Below are 18,364 nucleotides of genomic sequence, written 5' to 3'. Positions count from 1 at the left end.
CACTCAGGTCCCTGCCTTCCAACCCAAAAAATGTGTCCTGATGCAGTTCAGTGGCTTTAAACCAGACCACCCTCTGGCTAATGTGCAGCTCATATTTTTACTGGCCTTCTACCAGAACAGTTGTCATCACAACAGGGACAAACCCCAATCACCACTCACCGTTGCTCTGCAGGTAAGTACAGGGAGGACACACACACACACACAATGGCAGCAGCTCATCTCCACCCCATGTCTCATCATCTATACCCCATGTACATCAATAGAAAGAAAGCCAGCCTCTGGTCTCTTAAGAGGGATAGTGGTGGGTAGTGGGTTTCATCCTGTAAAGGCCCTTGTTGCACTTTGCCACATTGACCCCCCCGGCTCTGTCACTAGTTCCATCAGCCTTGGGTTCCGCCATTCTGCCCATGCGGCTTTATTAGTCATACTTCTAGCTTGCCATTCCCTGCCCTGTGCTATTTTGTCACCTCGTCTGCTCTCCGGGTATCGAGTCTGCAGGATTGAACAGCTGACAGGTCTCCACGCATGGACAGGCTGACAAAACACATTCAAACAGGTATATCCAGTTCCAATTTCCCTGCCTGAAGCTCCCTGTGACTTTCTCTGCCCCCTGATATAAATCCAAGCCCTTATTAGAAGTATATGTTAGACAGTAATCAAGGGAAACAACACAATATTTTCAGAGGATAAGCCCAGGTGTAATTTCAGGTCATCATTGTGCTATGTTACGTTATGCATAAAAATTGTACTTTCAGCACTACCTTTCTATAATAATCAAACTGGCCATGTAACCGGTATGATAACGAGACCTTACATCTGAATGGTACTGAACATCACAACCTATATCCGTAAAAGCCCTACAGTTTGCAGGTGGAATGCAGTCCCTTGGGGAATACAAGGGTCTTCGATCAGTTGAGGAACACTGTCTACACTTAACATTAAACCAGAGGATTATGGTAATTTTGAGAGGAACACACGCATGAGCAATCATTGAAGTTTTAAAGATTCAGGAGTAGAATTATGAGACAATCCCTATGCAGTTAACAAATCTAAAAAAGTCCACGTCAACTGTTCACTGCATCCCTCCTCCACCTCATCTCAACTGTTTTCTTTTCCCTGTTTATGATATCCACATGAGAGGTCAACAACCTTAGCCCACAGCCAGGTGCTATCCCTTTGTGGGACTCCAAGCCAAATATAAATACCACTATAACCACATCACATGCAACCTTCATCCTGCAGTTGTATGGAACGTCATATCTACTAAATAAAGATTTAAAACTGGAACCACCAGAGTAAGTTATTTTTTATTATGTTCATTTTCATCACTTTTGGTAATAATACTATACATACTAATTACATTCTATTAACTAAGGAATTCATAGATTTAAGCTTAGGCTTAAAGTGATCACAAACCTTAATTTGCCTAAATCTAAATATAACTGTAAACCACAAATACATTTGAAACACATGCTATATAAAATAATGGTGCTAAAATCATTTAGCAGCCACTGTGCATCCACATTTGTTTTCATTTATTGTTTCTTTCTTGTTCTAAATGAAAGGCAGGAAAATGTTAGCTGTTCCCATTTTATCATAAAAAAGCAAAATGCTGTTTATAAATTTTAATCAGTGGGGGCACACATGGCAGGTCTACAATCCAAATCCAAATTTTGTTGCTCTTTCTCAGCACTGAAATGCTGCCTTTTGCATTTTGGATTCATTTACCTTTAGAATTCATCCAATTACAATTTTAAGGTTCTGATAAAATAAAAAAAACAGGAGCACCCCAGTACCCCAGCACACCTGTACCATGCCTCAAACCCATGATTGCTGAATGGCAATGTACCCCCTTGGTTCTTGAAGTTCTGAAGATGGGTGTAGTGTCTGCAAGACAATGCTTTTCAGGCATTGCTGACTTTTACTCACAGTAAACGTGGTTCAGCGGTTGCTGAAAGTCGCTTTAGATCAAAATCTAGGCGGTTATTGTCTCCGCAGTCCTCAATTACACGCTGACAAGGCTGCGCCCAATTGTTCAACTGTGTAACAAATGTCACTCAGGTGAAGACACCCATGCTGTCATCACAGTGGCTACCTGACAACAGCAAGTGCCGCATCAACAAATAAAAAAAAAAAAAAAAGTGGGAGGGGATCCTGACTTGCCCAGGTAGGTTCTGGCTTTCACACCATGGGGCAGGGAGGGACTGAGGAAACACCCCAATGCCGTAAAGCCCTCCATGAGAAGCGTCCGGAGCCTCCCTGGTGACAGAGGTGCACACATGGGAGGAGCTTGTGTCATGATGCCTGTGGAATGACGGGTGTGGCTGGGTCCAGACACTGCACAGGAATGCTTCTTGAAAAGATCACCGCATAATCTCAGCTGAATTGTGTTTCCCTAGTAGGTTGACACCTCTCTCATATTCCAAAAATGAAAGGTCACATCACAGGCTACACATTTTTGGACATTTTGCCTTTACGTTATCGATGGTGAGGCCCTTTGCTCAGGGGTTAATAATGGTTTCAGTATTCCTGAGAATTGTAGTACTTTTCCAGCATTTCTGCTGATCTCCAGGTCCTTTTGTATTCAGTGCTCCTCGTATCCCTTTTGCACTCAGATGTCAATGTTTACAACGCCTCACACTCACACACAATGACTTTATTGATCAGGTCAGTAATTTAGCATGCCTTTTTCCATCACTTTTTTTAACAAGCAAAGTGGAGCATTAATATACACGAACTTTTGGTTGCCTATTGGCCCCAGAGAGCTCTCAGTAACATGTTTCCGATTTGGTGGAATATTTCAGATCGTAATGTGCATGTGCATGTGTGTGCGTGTGTGCCTGATTGCATGCCTACGTGAGTGTATGTGTAAGATAGAGAGGCTGAGAGAGAACATGCTTCTTGGGGGAAGTTATAAATATGGGGGTGTTCTCAGGTGGTGCTGTCAGTAAATAGTGGTTGCAAATGTGACTTAATTATTTCAATACCTCTAGAATGCCATTAACCAGGCAGGGCAAACATAGTCCTACAACACTCACTCTGTGAGTTCAGAGATTGATAACTGTTAGTGTACATTTGGGCAGATAGTGCACCATAATTCTGCATTACTATCATGCTATTTCATCTCATCAGTAACAGATCACAATAAATATGTAACCATTACAAGGTTAATATGTTTTCTAACTCTTGTGTACATTCTTTTGTGAGCATTATTACAACATCCTGTTTATAACAGCATAGGAAATAGCTTTGCTACCTAACCTCAAAATACTTGATCATTCCTAATCTATAAGCAACGTCATTACTTGATGTGATCCACTCAGGTGGGCGATCGCCCTGGTTGCGCATAATAATCTTACAATAAATCTATAACACCTTCAGCAATGTTGTGACAACACTGAAAGAGTGCTGTGTGCCATCTTGGTGGCGGTATTCCCCAGACTACTACCGAGGCTACGCTACACTGACAGCATAAAATAGCTGTCCCTTCTGTATGCATAATGTCCCTCTGAAAATACTGAACATTCACGCGAATAGGATCTGAAATTGTAGCGGAGACAACTGCTGCCAATCTCATTTCAGAACCCACATCCTATTCTATCTAAACATGTTATCAGCGTCTTATCAAGTTTGCGTGCATGCCACAAAGATGGAAAGGCCGCCCGTGACAGCTGATCACAATGACAGTGTTAGCATGTAGTCGAAACATACATGTAAACTATGTGTAGCAGATGGAAGCTCTGCTGTGAGATCCAAATCATGTGCCTTTCCATCCAGACGTGCACTGACAGATCTGATTAGTGAATTGAGCTAAAGGACCCAGGTCCCCAGATAAGGAAAATAACTGTACTCTTGCTCTGTTGTTGTTGAGTGTGATGTCATCCCCTGAAGTGAATGTTCTCACTAAGCTCTAAGCTTCATGTACACACATACACAGTATATAGAATATATATTGTCAAAATACTGCATGTATATTGCGTGTATCACTAAAAAAGAAAATTATTCCTACATTCATGTTTTTATAGCTACAAGTAATTGCATTTTGCATCCCCACATCTGTAACCAACCCCATGTAGGTGGAGTACCTTGGATGCTTTTACAGTGATTTAGTAATATTCACATCAGTGCAAGATGAATGCTTGTTTCCCTTGTATTCACAAGATGCCAAGCCCTATAAACAGAAGAGCATCTCTTATAAAAGCAAGGCATTTTTTCTCAAATGTACTGTTAATTGAGTAGACGCACCACAAAAATTCTGGCTCCCATTAAAAAAACGAAAGCATAATACTATCTAATATCATGAAACTATCTGAAAAGACTTGCCTACATTTCCAGCCATTATCTCAGCCGCACATCAAATATCAGACAATACTGTACCATAGGAAAGCTGGTATTTTTCTGGGATCAGGTTACATTTGTGCACTGGAAATTGGACCCTGTAAGATAAGCTACCCAGCAGCATTGTACCTAGGTGACAGAGAGGGGAGGGAGCAAGGATGGAATGTGACCTGCCACAGTTCGGGAACAGATGCCCACTTCTGATTCCCGCCCCAGAGAAACTCGAGCCTCAACTAAAGCAATGCTGACTGTAGAAACAGAATTAATAGAATGGTTCCTCTCACTGACAAGCCGAGACAAATGTGTGTAAGAGCAGGGCAGCCATAATGGATGAGAACACTTGAGAACGTATACATAAGCTATATGCAAAATAAAAATGGATTTGATTTTAGAATGTGCAGATGCTCATTATTATGTGGGCAACCATTCAGGATTCTATTTAAGACAGGGCAGTTTAACACCACAGAACATTTGATCCTTCTAGATAGTGTATGTCTATGATGCTGCACCTTTACTCTCCTTCAGTGTTGTCAGACTACCATTCAAGTATAGCAGTGGTGCAAGCTACAATGGAACTTGCACCTTACCCCCACTATGATATAAGGTCTTCTATTTGCGGATACAATAAAAGCTGCCGTAGTAAGACATGTTGAGTTAAAGCTATGAAATAGCATATAATGTCTTTAATTTTTCTGTAATCAGTACTCCAATTTTATTATCCCATCACAAACCAGTAGCATTTGTGTCCTTCGGTATTTGTTCTTGTTGCTGATCAATGTGTTTCTTTACATTGATAATGAATATTAATCTATGTATTACCAATGAGGGTACGTGGCAAGTAACTGTTGAAAGGAAAAACAAAATAACCCTTACAATTCTCATCTAACAGTGCTTTGGAATCTAACACCATGCTGACACACATTCATTGTCTGCCACCAGCAGTGTTGACTAGATTTCCCATGGAGAGCAAAGTATAGTGTGGCTCGATTTGTAACCAGATCTTCACATCTGATTGTCTAAGGTGTGTATCCTAAAGAGCTTAGCTGTAGCATGGTGCTCCCCTGCCAGAATTTGTTGTTTCCATGGCTCTGTTGTTTACTCAGTGTGTAGCGGGCTTATTGGCTATCGGGACCCATATCTGTGCAACAGCTTTGGCAGCAGTGAACACCAGTCTCTTGGAATGTGACCACTTTGTTATCAAACAGAAATGGAGATTAAGCCCAGAGATACACTTTACACCACATGCAGCTGAGCAAGAGGACCACTGCATCTTCATTAATTGGAACAGGATGCCGCATACAGTACATGGGGTCAGTTTGAAGCATTCATGCAGTTCAGGTTTTGATACATATCTGTCCCCTGAAGGGCTCCTCATAAGCTGAGGAAATCATTCCAGCTTCCCTCTGCAAAGCTTGTTATTTGCAGTTCAAACACAGGTTTCGATAAGCATCACATTTCAAGTGGACGGTTTTCCTTGTTGGCCTTATTTTGATATCCACAGAGACGTTGCACAGCAGGCCTATAAACATGGTCTGTTAAGCTTTATTGCTTTCAAGATTTTTGTTGAAGGTAAAAGGGTAGACTTGTATGCTCACAAAATACAAATGCTGACTACCACCTCTCACAAAGAAAGCCTTTGTTGAGTTAAAGGGCTACTGCTGCTGGTTTGCCCAAACATCAAATAATACTGCCTATTGTTTGTGATCCAGCCGTGGTTTATCTGCTGTAAGGCTCATTCAATATACCTTTTGATATCATGAATAATTATAAAACTTCAAAAAAGGAAATGCCAGGAGTGAGACCACAGGTCTTTTCTTCAAAGGGGCAAACAAGATAATATCATACTGGATGAAAATTCGATCATAAGAGCATCATAAATTTTACCAAAATGGCAACAGAAGCCTCAATTATGTCACAAGATTTGAGTAGTCTTAACAGCGCTCCAACTATATTTGATGTTCAAGTTTAAGGAACATTAAATCATTATTGCATAAATACTTCAGCACCAAGGGGCTACAGAACTTTCTCCCTGTCAGGGTATAAATCTATTCAGCAGCACTGAAGACAATTTCCACAGACCTCCTGGAAAATTGTGTGAGCTGTGTGATTCTGGCATGGAAGCATTGAATTGAAAAGGAATTTATGGCAGAATTATTTGCTGATGTAAAATCCATGTCTGTTGAAAGCGTCATAACCAAACTCATTCTTACCCTTCATCACCATCATTGCCATCATGATCATGACCATCCATAGCAGCATCATCTTCATTTTATGATCCAACACACATTCAGTACTTCATATTTACATTGCAAATTAGCTCAGTTAAGAGCTGATAGCCATGTCACGTAAATGTAAAAACTGAAAACTTGTCAAGTTTATTAAGTGGCAGATCAACGATTACCTAGCTTTTGAAAATCTGAAAGTCAGTCCTCTTGAGATTCTTTATTACTCAGAGACGAAGGTGATATTATTCAACTAAGATGTACCTTAAGAAAGCTTCACTCATAGTATTAGTGGATCCATTCCACAAGGTAGAAGGCAATGTAGTCATTGACAAACAAAGTAAGAGAACAAAACAAGCTTTTCATCCAAAACTGGGTAAGCTCCACTGACACAGTGTTATACTGTTGGGTAATGATGAGCAGGGACATCTCTAGCTAAAAAGTACACCAGCATAATATACAGACTTCAACCCTGCAAGTACCTTCACCTCATGTGCTACCAAAAAATATTGTTCAACATTTATCAAGTGAACACACCCCTGAGACATTGTGCAAATATTAGATGAAGATTTAAAGCAGTAGGTGCAAGACCAAATAGAATTATAAATTTCAGCGACATTTTCCACCAGTAAAGCTCTTGGAGGTGTAATGACACCAGACAGGTTGAAAACACGGCAATGGGGGCTGGGTGTCAAAGAGGAGTCTGTGGAGAACCCTTTAACAATGAACATCCACCCCAAGGTCAATAAAAAGAAAGCAGCTACAGTCAGGGCACTTCTTTGACCAGTTTGCTGCGGGTCTGTGTGAAAGGTCAAGTGCAATTTTCTTGATTTCGTCACTGTGAAACCGAAGATGCCGCAAAGAGTCAAGGTTCAGACAATGGGTTTTGTTTATGGCGGTGGATAGTCTTGCCTAGCAACCATTGAATTGGACCTACTGTCTCCACTGACACTTAGATGATGTAGTGGGCACAATCAATTCTGACATTTCAATTACAGAGCAGGATGATGGATGTAAAAGATGTGACATATTGCTATAGACACCATATTTGTCTGTTTTTTTGGACAATTAACAAAGAAAGACCACGTTTACCACATTTAAATATTAGGCAAATTATATTTTGTTTCACACTGTCATTTCATGACTATTCCTCTTTGCTATGATTTGTTGCATTATTTTACATCATTTGTCTTATGTAAGTTCCTGTAAACAGGTTTCTTGATTCATTTCATGGCAGACAGGCAACGCATAGTTACAGGCAATGCATAGGAACCAGAGATTGAGCTCTTAGCAGCACTCAAAGACTTGAGTCTCACAAGTCTACTTTAAGGAGGTATCACTACTCATCTCAGCTGTTGCATTATCATCTCTCTTGGTGAGGTACGACGACCAGTAGGTTCAGCCTCACTCTAGGCCCAACAAGCACCCTCAAATTCAAGTCACCACTTACTGCAGTCACTTCACCATGGTACCTCTGTGTAATGTTTCTCTGCCAACAGTCCTGCCTGTTGTATTGGTAGTATTCCATATTTGACAGCATCTCCTCGGCTGAGGAACAATTACTCACTTCTCTGTTTGTTTTTCTGTTTCAATGCAAACCATTAAGCAAACATGCTATTGACTGCCATGGAGATTTAGCAAACCACTACTGTTGACTGTCGAGAGAGCCGCCAATTGGAGGCATGCATTTCGATTCCTGCACACATTTGAATAGAATGATAGCAAAGGGCAAGGGAGGGAGGAGCAGACATGGGAGAGGTCATGGCATGTCCTCAAAAGCGGGGACGGTGGGCACAACACTCAGCTTGGGGATTGTGCCGGTGCAACACACACATTATTTGGGAATATGGCCACATCATCCAGCAGCACATTGCCTAGTGGCTGCGGGGTATTTACCACCGTGCCAGATGTCTTCTTCATTCCAGAGTTTGTAAGTACATCAACCATAATATTTAATCTCAGAGGAGTCATGGCTCTATTTATTATATGGCTCTGGGTCTGCATGAATCATATATTTCATGTCCTACAGAGCATGCAGACTGGGAATATGAGGAATATATGGTCCTCTTTCAATTGAAATACACACATTTTGGTAGCAGTTAAACAGAATATTTTGCACTTGACACAAATTTATGATACAAAGCCAGCCTTTAAATGACATAGTGTGACACAGTATCTTCTTAAACGATCCATCTGATGGAAATGAACTCTTGTTCATTTGTAACAGACATCATTTCTTACAATACAGTGATGAGGAGCATCCACACAACCTGGTGCTTCCTGGAAGTAGTGTAACAAATGAGAATATGTCAGATAATCCTTGTTACAAATTACTTCTGCCTTGACACACGGCAAACAGCAGGGGGGAATATTGGTTACAGCATTGTATTGCTGATTGGGGGACACTGCTTCCATGTACTGGAGTGAAAAGTTTTACTTCAGTTACTCCAGGAAATGTAAAATTGTTATAACAATAGGTTGGCCTCTGTATGGGTGGCTGCTAAAACATGAGTCATGTTAATAAAATTAATAACTAATAAGAGGAAAACTGCAATGTTTACAGTGGACTCTCACATGAAAATCATTGTGAGACATACTGTTGTCTCAAAGACATTGCTGGGATGGAAAGAAATCTAATGCTACCATCTACAGTCTTTTCTGACAGCAAAATCATTGTGTAGCCTGTTCGGTTTGGTGAGAAGGATAGACAGTTAGTGTTGGGTAATAATTTTCAGTAGCATGAGAAATAATTGAGACTCATTCCTGAACAAAATGATGTCTACTTTGTCAAATGTCACTTTTGTCACAGTTGTGATGAATTCACAGAGGCATTTCTCTGTGATGCACAGACCCAGGGAAATCATTGAACGTAGGTTACTGACTGAAGATATGCCGCTTAACCAGAGATGCAGGTTACATTTGCATTGGGAGATGTCCATTTTTGGGCCAGACAATTTCATTCCTCTTGGTATTTGAAATGCCATTAGCAAAAAGATATTTAAAGGAATAAAAAAAGATACTTATTTTTCCAAGTTTTAAGTGGAAATAAAGTGGGTGCATTGTAAGCATATATAGCTGGTGTAATACGAGATGCTAGACAGAAAACAAAATCACAATCTTGCATTTGACAACAAATGAGAAGGTGTTTGTCGGTAAAATGTACTAGTTGTCCTACAGTAGGGCTTTTTCACATGACTTGTCAAATCACATTTTTGTGCATGCACAGAGCAGTCCACCATAACTCACAGAAATCTGCCACGCATGTAATTTCACAAAATGTTATAAATGGCTATTTCAGGTGTTTGGAGGCTTGGTGTGGATCCTAGTGGCCTCCACAAAGGTGTACATGGATAACCCTCAAGGCTGGGTGATGTTTGTGTCTGTCTTCTGTTTTGTCTTCACAACTCTCTGGTTCTTCCTCTTCATCAGTGGAGTCAACCAAAAGAGCAGTGTATGGCCAACGCTGGTAAGACCTGTTTTATTACACGAAATTCTCTATTTATATTTGATGGAGCAATTTAGATTACAAGACATTCGATGAAGTAATTTATATTGCTTACCTTGCTGAAGGGCAGATCAACAATGCTCTACACCAGACTGAAACCTGCGGTTTCCTCCAGGTTACAATGCCAGTTCCCTAGCCACTGTTATGCCTTGTGGCCAGGAGAATATTGTAACACAGCTGAAGTGACACCTCCAGCTCGAGTCCAGTTTGATTCGAAGAAGTGTACATATTTAACATGCACGGGCACTTGCTGGGTTTCCCTTTTCATGGATTTACTCATTCTGTCTTCTGCTTAGATCTGCAATTTTGTATAACAGCTGTATTGGTCTGACGTGATGTAGATTTTCTGGTATAAACTGAGAAATTAAGTTGTGCAACTGCTGTCACACATGAATTGCCAATATGGAAATGTATTTATTTGCAGTGATTTTTGCCAGGTCATTTAAGTGCATGGTCTTTCCCAGTGAGTCCCTCTGGTAATAATGCCATTGCCAGAGACAGAGACCCTAACTAAATAATTTGCTAAACAGTAGATGTGAGTGAAACTGTGTTTCCATTTGTAAAGAAGGCTGAAAAACAAGGTGAACTATAATTCCATGTTTATATATGTACTATGTACTACTCCCTAATGTGTATTTGGGAGTGACAAAAGCAGTTGAGATAAATTCATTTTGCTTTCTTTCAGGATGTTGCCTATCATGCTATTGCAGCTTTCTTCTACCTTAGTGCCTCTGTGGCCCTTGCTAATGTTACCATCCGATTACAAAATGATTCTTTGAACTTCAAGTCCTACCAAGAGGACATTGCTGCAGTGGTACGTGTTATATTTATTTTTATTATGTAATGGTGTGTATGTAGCAATAGAACTGTATTTAACATCCAATATGAACTATATAACAAATATATACAAATACAAATACTTTGTATTTTTGCCAGAGTGGATAGATCATCTACTTTTACTGATAATAGTTAACCACTATAGTAATAGTTTAACACTATCAAAACTACACAGAGCAATATGTAATGTGTTATAAAAATTATATATTATAAAATATATAATTATAAATTATAAAAAAATAAACCCTATGATCAAATATATTCACACCTTCTAATTACTTAATGAACCATATACATGTAAAGCTGTAATTACATGATGTGGAACTTAAAAGAAGCTTTTGGACCTTCATAGAGGCTTCAAAAACCCGTGCAACCATCAGGTGTAGTAAGAGTTTATGTCCAGCGCTAAATCGTTTAGAAGTTATTCCCATTTCAGTTAAATGGCCACTGAACATCATAAAGACAGTCAACGTTATTGGCATGAAGTTCCTAACTGGGAAAAGAATACTGGAAAAATCACCAAATCACCAAACATGCTGACAAGTGATTCTGAAGGCAAATTGAAACCAAAGGATTAGAGATCATAAAGAAAGTTTGGGATGCCCAAGATCATCAGCATTGAAAGATCCACCAATCCACAGTGGCTGCATGAACTAAATGTTCATGGCAGAGTTGCAAAGGAAAAGCATCTTTGGAAGCCACAACCAAAAAAGAAACACAGCTGATTTGTCAAATTGACATATTTGTCATATTGACACTTAGAACTATGTTTTCTTGTCAGATAAAACAAAAATTGAGCTTGGCGGACATATGCATAAGAAATGTGTTAAGTGAATTGGTGGAACATCATCCTTTCCAAGTTGATCTGTTTTGCTTCCGGGTCAATTCTTCTGGTCCTGATTCCCTCTTCAGAATCATGTGAAGAATGTATTCAAATGTTTACCAGAATATTTTGGAGGTCTGTTAAGATCAAGCTTGGTAGAAAAAAAAGGATATTCCAGCATGGTAATGACCTAAAACATATACCAAAGTCAGCTAGTAACAGGTTGGAGGACAAAATCAATCTCCTACAGAAGCAAGCACAACATCCAGATTTCAGGCCAACAGAATACTTTTAAAAGCAGTTCACAGGCAGCAACCAATCTCTCTAAAGTAATACTGTAGAAATTTTTCCTGAAGAAGTGGCTAAAATCCACTCCTGAAAAGTGCCTGAACCTCATACAAGTCTATGGCAGGGAAGGGTCCTTACATTGTGGTCAAAAGTCTAAGGAGTATTCCAGCTCAGGTTGGTGTGAATTAATTTGATAACTGGATTAAAAATATTCAGTTGTTACTGTACAGTTGCTCTTTGAAGTTTTGGTAGAATTCAAATGTTTACATATACATTTATTTGACCAAAATATAAAAAATGGTCTTGAGCTTATCTTTTTTTATGGAACTTGACTATGAGGAATATGACTATGAGACTATGACTATGAAGAATATGACTATGAGTACATTATATACACAGCACATATTGAGCCATTACAGAGTGTTGACTCCCCACCCTGGCATTCCAAAATGACAATCATTGCAGATTAGAGATTAGTTAAAATATCTTTTCTGCTAAATCTGTGTCAGTTTTGATCTTAAGTGCTTAAGTACAGGTGTGATGAAATTGTCTTTTAAATTTCATTGCTTCCTCACACAGCCTCTCTTACTCAGCTTTCCTGTATTTGATTGTGCCACTCCCTTTCAGGTCATGTCATATGTTGCTACCCTGTTCTACGCTCTGCATGCAGTTTTCTCTGCTACAAGATGGAAATCCTCCTGAAAGTCTTGAAGTTGGACACCTTGCTCGACCATGCATACGGGACATTTTGAACTGCTTTGCCCACCTTAATTCCTCTATTGGCTTTTCAGCTGATAACTGACTCTTCACTCAAGTAAATTCACAGTGTGATCTTAAATAGTATTTTCTGCCTTACAATTTGCATATCAGGCGACATGAGAGCAAATACATTGCGCTTGCTTCGTTATGTTATAAACTGGAATATGAACTGGCTCTTACATTAATAGGTAACTGAAACATGTACATTGATTTTTAAAAATAAACCAGAAAAATTCCTCTCTGTTCGATGAATAGAGACAGCAACTCTGGTCGTGAAAACATCACATTTGTTTTGAAATAAATTGTGTGTGTTCATCATGATCTAACCCTAAAACGAAATGAAACCCTCTTGAAGGTTTTGAACAGTAGCCGCACACTGGCTAGGCGAAAGGAACATTCACAAATTCCACCTAATTTGTTGAAACAACAACAAGCGACCATCAACCTGTAATGTGTTACTTGGGTAATCTACCTTTGAAACAATATTAAACAAGTAATTTCAAACTTCTACCTTGCTTTTTAATTTGAGATTTTCTGCGACACCTTACGTTTGCAGTAGGGATTCAAAATGGGATACGGTACCGGTACTTGTCAAAAATTCATAGGCGCGGTTACCACAACAAGTTGTGACAAACAAGCGCTTCAGCAAGGGTGAAAATTGTAGCATTCCAGCTAGCCAGTCGTGGGAAACCTAATCACAAAAGTTGACTTTATTTTTCAGGGTGTGTCTTGGGGGAAGGTATCGGCATGGGAGAGCTGGTTTTTCAGGTATTCGCATCTCTTCAAAACGAGCACCTGCTTCTCCGTTAGTTCATTTGAGGTGTTGAAAGTAAGGAGTGCAGTCATGGCATCTACGACAGCACAGCATATGGGAAATTTGCCCAGCGGCATTGGTATATGCACGACTATTCCTGATATCTTCTACATTCCTGAACTAGTAAGTTAACGCCACGGTTTTCAAATGTATGACATGTGAATTTTAATCTTAAAACTGCTTGAACGGGAAATACTGAATGTCTTTCCCTAAGGAAAAGGCACGGGACCATTTAAGAGCATGGACATTAAAACTGTTTGAATTTAACACGTGTGAGTGTTAATTGCTAACCTCTCCAAGCTGAGAGTAGATTGATTAATTGTGTTCTATTATTGTTCATCACCAAAAAAAAAAAAAAACTATGTAAAACTATGTAATTGAAGTGACGACAACATTTTGCATTTTACACCTGCATGCTTGTATTTTACATTAAGTAATCAAACACGTAAGGCAGATTGTGCAAGATTAGAAATGTAAAAAACCCGAACCTTGCCTTTTATTTACAGACAATACAGGGATAAATTCGGAGGTTATGAGCAAATCCAAATCTTATTTCATTTATAAAACCGTCAGCATTGTGTAGAAAACAGAATGCGTTAAAATTATTTCTCTCATTACCCCCAAAAAGATCAGTGAAGAATAAATTCATTTATTACACAGCGTTCCCCAAAACAACATGGAATGTTCATAGGTCTTTGATTCCGACAGGGGTCAGAGTAAACTTATTGTGTGATGTACATGCATAAACAGCGGAATATGCAATGATAAAGCCTTGTTTGGGAAGTCGGATATTTAAAATCTTGATAAAAGTTATACTGTTCGGCTGTTGGTATGAATCGATAGTTTAACATATTATGTGCCTCCGTTGGTCTAGTATTCTGTTTGAAATCATAATTACTTTGCACACAGAAAAATAAAGCGTGGACGAAACACTAATAACATAATTCGGTTATCATGCTTTTTATTTTTACGCATGCATGGAAGACTTTGCTTGGTAGAATCGAAAACTACGATGCTCACTCAAAAGTTTGGTGAAAGTAGAAACAGGTGTTTGCTATTCGGTTTTAGTTCCCCATGACATCCCCACGCACCTTTCTCTCGGTTTGGCAAATGAGAGAGCAGATAACATAGGCTACTTTAGTACATATATGGTTTTCAAGAAATGGTTATAAAAGCATTATGTATCATTCCATTGACCCTGATATATTGTCATTGGACTTTTTTTTTCCACGGGGAGACATTTTTGAAAACAGGGGAACAGTAGCCTACAAAGTGTTGTTTCGCAAACAACATATATTTTAGTGACACCTTGAGGTGATGGTGGCTGTGTGGTTTTTACATTTCTTCAGAAAGAAAAACGCGTGTGTTTTCCTCATAGTATTTCGCAACAATACTCTGAGATCTGGTTGTATTGTGTAATCTTCACTCGTTTGTTCTCATGGCATGACGCCTGAGGCCCTTTGTACTGAGTAATGTTAAAGTAACTGGTTCGGTCACAAAAAGCTGCATATTTAGGGTGGGGCAATGCTACATCCTTGAGCAGGGAAACACATGAATTTCTTCTGCATATATGCTTATATATATAGTTATATAATTTGGTACAATGCTGTATTTATGTTACACAAAATAAGGGCATAATCTCAGGATTTTGATCATTGACATAATGCATTCATTAATATCGCATAGAGAAGTCAGAATCTCGACGCAAACAATACATCTTGGTGTCACAGAACCACACGACGATTTAAAGTAGCAAAAGCATCTACATAATTAAAAAAAAAATCATAGATGTTAGAGTTGTAAAAGGTTTCCATATTATTAATAATTTTTTTCAATTTTCACTTGTGATTCTTTCAAACCAGTGGTTTCAAAAAAGATTAAATTTGTATGAGCCATGTGCTTTTTCGTACTGCACTTTTACCCTCCAGCCGCAAGGTGATGACCAAGTGAACTTTTCCGTCGACCTTTTCTTAAGTTGTTCCCCATTTTCCCCACTCCCTTTCAGTCAATATTTTCAGTTTGTTCACTTATAATCTGTTGTTTGCATTTTGTCCTCTGATAATAAGTAAGCAAGCTTAGTTACAGATATACATCTTTACGGTTGCATTTATTGTGCTTTTTTTCAGTTTCTACAAGTGTTTTAATGCATTTAATGCAATGTTAGTGATTTTTAAACTGCCAATTTGTTACACTGTGATACTTTTACTTTTTTGTGTCTCATGGCTTCTTGTAACATTGAGTAATTTAGTGCCAGTTGATAAATATCTTGCACAACAAACAATACAGAAAATGTGTGTGATCTAATGGGATCCAATGATCATTGGTAAGTTCTATCACTCCAGTTAACTTGCATCACAAAAATTGACAAAATTGTTGAGTTACAGTATTTTTGTTAGCACCACTAAGCAGAATGACATGCCTGCTGATATGCCCTCTGGAATGTCATTAGAATTCATGTTGAATAGAGCACGGCAACACCCTGCTTTTTGTAACATTGATATTTAGCCCATCCCAAGTCAAGACCCAAAGATAACTTTGTGTCACAAAGAAAGTAAAAACACTATGGATTGATACATAAAGATTTAATCTTTATTACCACATTGATTGATCTGCATAAAAATTCAGAGGAATGGCAAAATTCAAGAAATTTTAGCCTATTCCATTCCTTCATGTGAATGTTCCTGTTGCCTTTCAGGTTTTTGGTGGACTTGTGTGGACCCTTGTTGCATCAACACTCGTCATCCCCAGCAACCCTCTGGGATGGGTGATGTTTGTGTCCATCTTCTGCTTTGTCATGACATTCCTGTGGATGATGATCTTTGCGTGTGGAGGACACCGGAACAGCAGTGGCTGGGCTGCAGCTGTAAGCTTTCAGCTATTTCAGAGTCTTAGTGGAGGCAGACACATCTGCTATATTTAGGCCTCTATTCAGACTAACCATACTGTAGCTTGTCCAACTTGGAGCAATGAATTTGAGCACAAGTTTATTTATCAGTCTGTCTCTCTGCCATTAATGAAATATCGTGTAAACATGTAAAAACAGGGTCAAACATGAATGTGACATTTCCTTGAAACACTACTCAGAGGACAGAGCACGTTACATTAAGAATGGATTAAGACCGTGGAAAAGACTACAAGAAATAATCTTGTTCCATTCACTTTTCATTTGAGTAACCTGTGTGTGAGGGATGTATTTGTGTTAGTCCTATCACAAATAATAAACTGTTTTCCAATAACACAAGCTGACTCATCACATATTTTCTATTTTGGTTAGATACAAATTTAAATGTATATGTTTTAAAAGCCAGGTAGCTTGTATAGCTAAGTAAATTCTGTTCTTTATTACACTTAACAATTTAGGTTCCCATTCAAGTAAAGAATGATGAGGCTCAGAATTGCTTATCATGGCCTTCAGGTTACTGAGATTATAATGGCACAGTGGAGCACATTTGAATAAGCAAATGCTTCAGCCTGGAAAGCATCAATAACAGTTTTGAAACTTTTTTTCTTTTCTAGGATTTTGCGTATCATGGACTGGCAGCATTTTTTTACCTCAGCTCTTCGGTCGCTCTGGCATCTGTGACCCTTGACAAAAGAGGCGGTGACCTGAGGATTTACCGGATCGACATTTCTGCTGTTGTACGTATTTCAGTGTGCCAATTTCAGTGCCCCCAAATAAATAATTTGACTGCCTACTACTGGTTCAGTGACCTTATGGATTGGATATACGCATCTGTACTGAAAAGTTATAGGTTTCTCTTTCAGCTGAGTCATGCCAAAGGTAGTACAAAAAGGGATTGTGGCTGGGGATACCTGTAACATGTGCTACCATGTCATTCTCTCTAGGGCACAGTAAATGTTTAGCCCACAGAAACTAGCATTAGCTCTTACCCTCTGAGCTGAACTATACATTCTAAACATTCCCCAGGTTGTTTCTGCCACACACAAGTATAATTTAGGTGATGCAGCTCTTTTGGGTCTTTTGTTGTCCACTACAATGACTGATAAACTAGCATAGCCCACAAATCTATATATTTTAATATGTGAGTGTATGTATTTGTAATGCAAATCATCATTTACCAAATGACGCATTGCGCAGAACAAGTTTGCACACTATGCATGTGACTGATTGCCTGATTTGATTTGATCCCTTTCAGGTTTTCTCATATGTGGCCACCCTGCTCTACTTTATCCACACCATTTTGTCTGCCATCAGATGGAAGTCCTTCTAAACATCTTTCCACAGGAGCAGATTAATCGAATGGTAGAGATCTGAGAGTCTGATTGGAAAATGAGAAACCCGTTACTCCTGTTCTGAGAAATCTTTGTTCAAATGGCAAAACCAACTAAATAGATTTTTTTTTTTACCAGAATGAAAACTGGAAATAATTTTATTAATCATAATATTAATATGAAAGATGCAGTACAGTTATGGCTATTTCAAGGCCTGTGTTTTTTAATGAACTAACTTTGCAGAGTTGAAAGAATAGGATGTCATTTCATTTTTTCTTTTTGTAAAATTCTGTTATGAATAATTTAAACAACATTGGACAAAACAAATCTGGAGATTATCCCATGTTATTGTTAAAATTTGTGGTTTTGTACAAGCTTGTTCTTTGATATTGATGGGATATATTTTGTATATTTTTGAACTATTGCACATATTGTTCATGATTTGTTTATTGTAATGTTTTAATAAAGGGTATACAATTTAAAAGTTACCTTCAGGAGTGTTTTTAATCAGCCAATCAGCCAGTATTTTTAGCCTTCATGTTTGA

The 18,364-nt window shown here is 38.8% G+C and overlaps 1 protein-coding gene across 2 annotated transcripts; it reads left to right on the top strand.

Moving 5' to 3' along the window:
* The first annotated feature begins 8,406 nt into the window (after window positions 1–8,406).
* Window positions 8,407–18,027, top strand: malb (mal, T cell differentiation protein b). Of its 2 annotated transcripts, none has more exons than XM_036550194.1 (4): window positions 8,407–8,490; window positions 9,859–10,026; window positions 10,751–10,879; window positions 17,744–18,027. In XM_036550194.1, the coding sequence occupies exons 1-4, from the start codon at window positions 8,407–8,409 to the stop codon at window positions 17,816–17,818; spliced, it is 456 nt and encodes a 151-aa protein (XP_036406087.1). In that variant the 3' UTR covers window positions 17,819–18,027. The 2 variants fall into 2 exon arrangements, with proteins under 2 accessions (XP_036406087.1, XP_036406079.1); XM_036550186.1 differs by lacking the exons at window positions 8,407–8,490; window positions 9,859–10,026; window positions 10,751–10,879 and adding exons at window positions 13,577–13,709; window positions 16,282–16,449; window positions 17,103–17,225 and having other exon boundaries at window positions 17,744–17,975.
* Window positions 18,028–18,364: the final 337 nt, after the last annotated feature.

The sequence above is a fragment of the Megalops cyprinoides genome, chromosome 1 (genome assembly GCF_013368585.1).
Source record: "Megalops cyprinoides isolate fMegCyp1 chromosome 1, fMegCyp1.pri, whole genome shotgun sequence".
Classification (NCBI taxonomy): Eukaryota; Metazoa; Chordata; class Actinopteri; order Elopiformes; family Megalopidae; genus Megalops; species Megalops cyprinoides.
The sequence above is the reverse complement of the archived record's forward strand: the minus strand, read 5'-3'. Positions and strand labels throughout refer to the sequence as shown.

Excerpts from the sequence above, each read along its gene's own strand:
- malb (XM_036550186.1), top strand. The coding sequence starts at position 13,617 with ATGGCATCTACGACAGCACAGCATATGGGAAATTTGCCCAGCGGCATT. Across the intron at positions 13,710-16,281 it reads TCTTCTACATTCCTGAACTA|GTTTTTGGTGGACTTGTGTG; the intron begins GTAAGTTAACGC and ends GTTGCCTTTCAG. Across the intron at positions 17,226-17,743 it reads GGATCGACATTTCTGCTGTT|GTTTTCTCATATGTGGCCAC; the intron begins GTACGTATTTCA and ends GATCCCTTTCAG.